General features: G+C 41.7%; 1 protein-coding gene across 3 annotated transcripts in view; it reads right to left on the bottom strand.

Moving 5' to 3' along the window:
- Nucleotides 1–8092, bottom strand: part of ca16b (carbonic anhydrase XVI b) — a 112337-nt gene extending 104245 nt beyond the window's left edge. The window contains exon 1 of one of the 3 annotated variants that reach the window (XM_040002356.1): nucleotides 8022–8092. Coding sequence is in view for 2 of the 3 variants with exons in the window: in XM_040002346.1 (XP_039858280.1) it covers nucleotides 6915–6999 (85 nt within the window). In the remaining variant the exon portion in view is untranslated. Of the gene's footprint in view, nucleotides 1–6914; nucleotides 7946–8021 lie in introns of those variants that run through there. The other 2 variants (XM_040002346.1, XM_040002336.1) reach the window with 2 other exon arrangements.
- Nucleotides 8093–8094: the final 2 nt, after the last annotated feature.

Genomic DNA, 8094 nt, shown 5'->3' with positions numbered 1-8094 from the left:
TTTTTTGTAGATGCAACAAGGATGCTGTCCTCCCAGTTTTACTCATAGGACTGAGTCATTAGCTTCCTCTGAATAGCTTTGTCAAGATTAGCATGTCCAGTGTTGGATGGGGTTTTTTGGATTGAGCCAATTTAACATAAACCTAGTTACATGTGTGCATCAGGACAGGGTCACCCCAGCTTAAAATGCACAAGCACCAGGTGGTGATTAAACACTTCAGCATGACTGCTCAGCATATAGTTATGGTAATGAGCCTGGAGTACCTTACAAAAAAACAAAAAAAAAAAAAAAAAACGCATGGTTGAAATAGTTTTCATCCCAGTTCTTGGTGTGGGCTTTTTTTTTTTTGTTTGTTTGTTTGTTTGTTTTTTTGGTACAAGGACAAAACCTCTTTGGTGGGTGCTCGTATGTTTTTGTTGTTGCCGTTTTCCTATGCAGGAAAAACCCTGGATAATCTTAGGCCTGTTTGGTGCTTCTCTGGCACTGACAGCTACAGCGCTTGTCACTGTGGTTATTCTTCACTAGCTCAGTTGGCCTCTCCCTACCGGCCCTCTCCCTGCCTACACTTTCATAACCAGTGTGAGCACACTGACACAATGACACACGAAACAGTGCATTTAGCTGTTACGGTGTTCAAAAGATGAAGCGGTCAATAGCCATTTAAGTTTAAAAGGAAAGGAAAAAAAAAAAAAAGAGGTGTACAATAAGAAGTAGAACACGAGAGAGAGAGAAGGATGTAGAAATCGAAAGGGAGGCCTGACTTATAAAATTTGGGGGTTTATAAAACTGACCGGGTGCAGGGGCTGGCAGCAAGACACCCCTGAGCCACTGAAGAAGAAAATAATCACAAGTGGTAGCAAAGTAGTTGCGAAGCAGTGTGCAAGTGGAATGCCATGTGTCTATACATACTGCCTGTCCATTGCAGGCAACTCTAAATTTTTAACCATGAGCTGACACACTCTCGTGAGGTGAAACGGGGAGCAAGAAGTACATCCTCTCACACTGAGCTGAAACACACCATGGACTCCACACTGCCATTTTGCTCTTGTCTTCACTTTCTTCTCTTATAAATCTGAGGAGTTTCAGTTTCAAAGGGAGGGATTCAAATGCACTACTATGCAGGCTCACGGGACCAGCTGCCAAAACATGGAACCAAAAACCTCAGGCTACAACTGCACCTTTACATAAAATCTCACTTTTAAATGGCTCAAAACACCGAGCTCCACCCAATCCCTCTCAATGGTTACTAAAGTACACGCTTCGTTTTATATGCATCTAAATGTAACAATTTATATAATAGAAAATGACCAATTTTGCCCGCCAGTGCTCGTGGCACTGAAACCTAGCCCAGAGATTAAAGTGCTTCGCAAATATCAAGTCCTGAGTCACTGTCAGTCTTTACATCAGTGAAAAATTAGACCAATTAGGACAGCACATAAGGCTGACTAACCACACTGCACCAAATGAAATCACGCGCAGGGGCGACTCACTGAAAGTTGGCAGCACCAGTGCTAGGACGGGGAAAGTTCATCTTGTGCCCTGATTGGATTTTCAGCATTTCTTGGAATTATTTTCACATATGAGAATATGATGGAGTGCCTTTCAATTTCATTTCACAATGACTATTCCAGGCGCACAGAAAACTTATGTCTGGTATTTTCAGTACATGACCAAACGCTTCTAAAATAGAAAACAGAACAGAATCGAAATAGAACAGAGAACAGGCACAAAATGTGTGTGTGCAACATTAGCACTAAAACTGAAAAGTATATATATAATATATTCATGCATAAGAAAAATTCATCTTAAAACCGACACGATTCCTCAAATGTTTGTGAAAGTCAGTCTCATTTGTCCTCACATCCCTTTAAAGTAACAGCTTCTTTTAAAAAAAAAAAAAGTAAATGTCCTTTAAATGTCCTGCATTTAACATAATTGTCCTATTATTCCAACTGTGCTGCCGCATAAACAAAACTGACTCTCTTAATAGCAAGTACAAATTCTACATGAAACTGTGGAATAATAAAAAGGTAGCTCATTTCACAGGTAAATGAGGAACATTTTTCACAGATGATCAGTTAGAGGTTACACGCTGGGGTGCTTTCTGCACACCACAATGGTTGCCGGTTGCTAAGTTGGCTCCCTCGTAGTTCAAACAATCACGGTTCAAATACTTTTACCAACAATACTGCGTTTATGTTTTAAGGTCCCCCCCCCCCCAACTCTAATTAGAATGACAGATAAGCTAGTCATTAAATTTAAAAGCAATAAGCAAAGGATGAGCATCACTAGCAAAGGGATAAACAGCGAGTTATCTGCACGCTGCACACAAGTGAAAAGTGATTACAGTTGCAATGTTTCCCCATCGGAGCATTTAGTGGGTGGCACAGGCAGCTGGTGGAGAGACAACAGATAACACTGCGCTGAGCCCATCAAAGATTGAGAATGAGCATATGTTACTGATGCTATTTAAAAACCACGAGAGTCCGTTTTGAGACGCGGTGTCAGTACTGTACATATTGAACCAGCTAGCTAGAAAAAAATATTAAAAATACCGAGGACCTTGATGATAATGATGCTGTTGCCTGCTTCAGTGATGTCCAGACAGCTGGCATCCTGCTGGCCCAGCGGTATATCAGGACCTCATTAATTAGATTAATAATTTGTTTGCTCGGTACTATTCTATTTGCAGCCGGCAACAATGATGTTATTTGAAAAGGGTCATTTTTACAATTCAATACCTTTGAAAACATCCATTAAGCCGCACATGGTTATTTTTTAAAATCTTTTAAAAGGTCCTTTCTCCTCTCCCCCCCCGTGTAACCAATTATTCCACAGCTGCATCGCAAGGCTGTATTACACACATATTTAAGTGAATTTCTATAATTACCAGTGAGCAATTCCTATGATGGATGCAGAGGTGCAAGTCCAACCACACACCATACAGTTTCTTTTTTAAAAACACAATAGTAAATAATCTTCTTATAAGTCTTTATATACACCGTTTTACTGAAGAGAATTAAATTTTGGGTGGAGGTGGAATCATGGTGCTTGCATTAGTGAGAAAAGACATGCATAACTGCCTCTGTATCCAAAGGAAAAAAAAAACCGCATAGGTTATCATGAAAATAAATCGGCCCTGACAGCCATTTGTTTAAATCTTGTATCCTTTTTTTTTTTTTAAGCAAATAGTTTCTCTTAACCTTTTAAAATTCATACTTTCACGTTAACTTCGGCAGTAACGTCTTTGTAAACCAGCCTAAGAATAGCAGAAGAACACAGATGAGAGAAACTGGAGGACTTATCCTCCCCCAACTTCAGGTGGTTTCTCAGTAAGCCGGTGCGGTCTTAATGCCGTCTTTTGAAACAACAGTGTTGTCACGACACAGGAACTGATATTCAAAGCCATTTGTAAAACCACGGGGCTGATGATGGCAAAGGACTTTTGAATTTCAATGAATGATATATACATAAAGATGTAGAGGCCGGTGAGTAAGGGAGAGGAGGTGGGACTGTGTGGACACTATGGTGTATGTGTCAACTCCCTGTTGGAGGGAGAAGAGAGGAAGAAAATGCAGCTGGTACCGGTGTATGGCTATTGCCAAAACACAAGAAACCGTTTTAACTATTTAGAAATGATGTATCCTGATGGCATTCCATATTCAAGACACTGAAAATTGGAGCCTTTTTAGCCTACTACTTAATAAAACAGCTAACTGAGCACATGAGGATATGGAAGTGTGGAACTGAAGGATCTTGGGGCAAGAGGGGGGGGGGGGGGGGGGCAGAGAGGAACCATTCTCAAGTGTTACATCACTGCTACTTTCCTATAGAGGGTGATTGGTGCCACAGGAGCGGATCCATTAAACAGTATCAGACACTAATATGCTTGTACAGCGAAGCCATTTTCATGCACGCACAGCAGCTTTGACCTTTGACATCACCAAGGGAGCCGAATGCAAATGTCCAAATCATTAAACGGTTTTTACCCTGCCAGTTTAAAGAATTTCCATAAATCGTTGGTTGTCATGTGTCCTGCCTCAAGTATGCTCTATCCTTGACAAAAATCTAACTGTGCATTTTCCACTACTGGGAATAAATCTGATGTAGAGAACGTCCTTTTGAGTGTTACATATATTTAAAAGTTCACACCTGTCCCTGATTTTTCCACATTTTCTGGAGGACATGTGTGTAAACAGCTTAAGTATTACAGCACAGATGATGGTGGAATCTATAAAAATGTGTCTGTTTGTGGGTTTTTAAATCTCTGAATAGCTGTTTACGAACCACATCTGTAAAGACAGAACAGGGATGTCACCAGAACCAATACTTAACATCTTTAAATAATTCTGAAAAGGCAACGCTACTCATTGGTTTTGTTTTGGGGTTGTTTTTTTTAAGTAACATAGGTACCAAGGCTGCAATTCTTCTGGAACTGATGGGGGCAGAATCCACCTGCAACTGTTCTAACCCATTGTTTCATATTGAAGAAGAAGGAGACACCCCCAGCCCAACAAGCACACCAAAAACCACCTGTGAAAGATGGCAACTAGTGTGCTCTACCTCTAGCTAGTTTGCTGATAAGAAAGGCAGTATCCGTGTTTGTGTAGCGATCCTGAAATGTTCGAGGCTGATGGCATTCCCGTTGTGAAATCTGCCACATTTCATAAGACTGAACTGTTTGCAATGGCTAACATTAAAGAAATGCTTAAGCTAATGTAACTATTGTTGTAACTCATCGTGATGCTACTAGGCTACCCGGCAACGATCCTAAAATTTCAGTCTGTATCCCATCAAATAAAATATAATGTTAATATTTTTTAAATAAACAGTCTTCGACCACCATCTTATTGATTTGAAATTATTTTAAAATAAAGGAGTTAATGTTTAATGACAAGGGATATTCATTTTGTTTGTCTCTTTTTTTTGTCCATGGTATCAAATTGGGCAATGAGAATCATATAACTCCACTAGCACTAAAAACTACATTTCGGATATATGACACCTAGTACTGTGTCTTTAGATACCTTGAAGTATGGGAATAAAAGGGTAACAATGCTCACAATATCATACAGTAGAAAAATTATCCAATTATCCTCATGATGAAAGCTGAGTAACTGAAGAAAAAAAAAAAAAAAAACATTTGAAAGGGGGAAAAAGGGGAATGGTGTTCATTTATGTGGTTAGTCATTCAATACTATTGTGTTAACCTTATTAACATGCCAATTAGCCGATTCGTTTGCCCCGCTAGCTGCCACTATCTGGTGAATTTCGTTCACTTTACATTTATCCACTTGTTAATGCACTAACAACAGAAGTGATGAAGAAGTGATGCTCATAAATCAAATTGCCAGGAAACTGAAATGTTGGTGTCAGCTTACAGATGCATTCTTTGTCCAATACCTACTTCTAGTCCAGTCAGTTCATTTATGAGCAGCTGTCTTGGCATATGTTGGCTTACAGGTGCCAAACAATTGCAATGCACCACTCCCAGCTGTTGTTAAGAAACATATTTTCATGTTGCAGTTTGACCACTGAAAAATCAGATTTTAGTTAACCCCCTACCCATCACAATTTAATGGAGCGTAATAAAAAATTAAAACATAAGACATGTGTTTAAAACTTACATCAGCTGTTTTAACTGTAAAATCCACGTCACTCTTGGCCTGGTATACAATACAGATATCATCCTTACCCTATCAATAAATCTCAGGGGTCATGAAGCGAAAAGGGGAAAAAAAACCTTCAATATCTTAAAGTGTGTCATTCCACTGATTGTTTTGATCCATCTTAAAGGGGATATAAATCAAAACCTAATCACAATCCCTTTGACATTTGACCTCAAACCCAGCATTAGCCTTCACTCCGGCCTCCTCTGTGATTCCTGAATCTAAATGAAGTCCAACCTCCCCCCCAACCACAAAGAGCACTTCGAGTGGGAAAACAACATTTAAAAAAAAGGGACACAGGCTTCACCACAAGACCCAGTGTTGCACCACACTCAGCAACCCATGACATTTTGTCATTTTTCCCACATTTAATAAAACATACTGAACGGGTGGCTGAAACAGCTGTGGCAACGGATACAACTCCTTAAACGCTTAAAAACGTCAATATTTAGTCATCCCTGTCTCTTTTCCTTTTATTTTTTGCACAGGACAAGCAGCCTACAGTCCAGACCTGCATTCGTACTCCAGTGGCATTAATCGCCTCTCATACATGCACATCCATCCACGAACCAACAGCGCTAACTATCGTCCTCATCCTCGCCTCTACCTACGCACATGACAGCGAGGAAAAGCACACAATATACCGCCACATAAACTAAAAGCACAACTACTGTGCGTCTGTAAAATAACTTATTAACCCCGCGATAAAACTGCAGGGCACCCGGATAAATCAATCTTCGTAACCCAACGTTAGAAGGGGGGGAAAAAAACACCAACGTGGAAACACCGGGCATAAAGTATAGCCACAAGAGTGCCTCCAGGAATGTTATTGTGCATTTCCATACATTCATATACCCCGAATCGCTCTGTGCGACTAGCCAGCTAACGAGGGAAAAGGGTCAAACGGCAGCTCGGAGACTAGAACCGGCTCTGCTTGAGTGTTCAGTGTGGCGTTAACGCAGGGATACTTTGCGCCATAGTCTCGCTGCTTAATCAATAACATGCACACAAATCACGCAGGCTAAACGTCTCGGCGGCTGGACGTTGAACTCGGCCCTGAAACCGTTAAGCTAAACGTTACCCTTCATTTCCACAAGCAAAACCTTTATCCGTTTACCCTTGAAAATATAAGGGGAGGGGGTAAAAAAGAAAAGGGGGGAGCTAAACTAACACTGTAGCGCGAGGCACCGGAGGAGTTGGGCTGAATAAAAATGATAGCTAACGCGTGTGTTTGCGAGTACTTACCAGGCTGACAGTCTTTGTGTTTGGGCAAGGTTAAAAACATTAAGGATAAAATCCACCAGTAACTCGGTTCCCGTATTCTCCGCATGTTAGTCTACTCATCGAGAGCAGCAAGAAGGCAACGGGTGACAAAGTTTGTCTTTTTCTTCTTCTTTAAAAAAAAAAGAGAACAACCAGAGAAAGCGAGAGAGAGACAGAAATCACTCACACGCACACCACCTAAGCTAAAACGAAGTTGGCACAGTGGCCACGAAGGCAGAGCATCAAAGTAATGGTTGGCGGTCAGGACACAGTCACTGCTTTTTCTTCCTCCCCCCTTTTTTCCTTTTTTAAAAAGACAAAAATTTTCGCCTCCGGTCTGAGCACAGGCTGCTCTTAGCTTCGAGGAATAAAACGTTACGCACGCTATGGCTGTGCAAAAACAGTTCAAAATCTGTTGTTGGACTCCTCCGTGTGTGCAGCTGCGGGCTTCCAGATAGCGACATTCCCGAAGTGTAGCGAGGTCAATCGGCGATCAATCGCGGTATTTAACTACAGGAGGAAGAAGCAAGGGGGGAGAGAAAAAAAAGTGATCGAATAATATTGACTACATGCGGTCATTATTAAGTGATTATCCGCGGCGTCAGCGAGACGAAGCCCGAAGCAGAAAAGTGGTGCTGGAAATGTCCCATTCTTCCATCCAGGAAGTAGACTAGCGGTCAGGCGTGCACGGATATGTGGCTACTGGTCTGGTCCCATCCTACCGGACAGGCTGCGTGTGTGCAAAAGAGAGCGAGAGAGGGAGAGGGAGTCTGCACGGGGCGGGAGCTGCGAAGGGAGAGGAGAAGACGCGGGGGGGAGGCGGTTCTTGGATTTGCTGAATGCAAAATGACTTCTAACGGACCCAGAAGCTGGTTTCTGTCTAGGGTGGCTGTGATAAGAAAGACTTCAGAAATCGAGAGCTTATGTCCACCATCCACGCGACACTCCACTGCCTCTTATTAAAAACAAAAACAAACGTGTTTCATCAAAACATGTTGCATCAAACAGAAATGTTGTTAGATATCTATCTGAAGCGCGGAGGCGGAAAACATAATAGCCAACCGGCTAATTCCACTGATTGCACCCCACCAATGCTGTCCTCTCGCAGTTTCGTTGCTTCCTCTCAGGTCCTATTATTAAAATGACCCCTCTGTGGCCGCGC

The sequence above is a fragment of the Simochromis diagramma genome, unplaced genomic scaffold, assembly GCF_900408965.1.
Source record: "Simochromis diagramma unplaced genomic scaffold, fSimDia1.1 OVJJ01000320.1, whole genome shotgun sequence".
Classification (NCBI taxonomy): domain Eukaryota; kingdom Metazoa; phylum Chordata; class Actinopteri; order Cichliformes; family Cichlidae; genus Simochromis; species Simochromis diagramma.
This window is presented reverse-complemented; position numbering and strand designations above follow the sequence as displayed.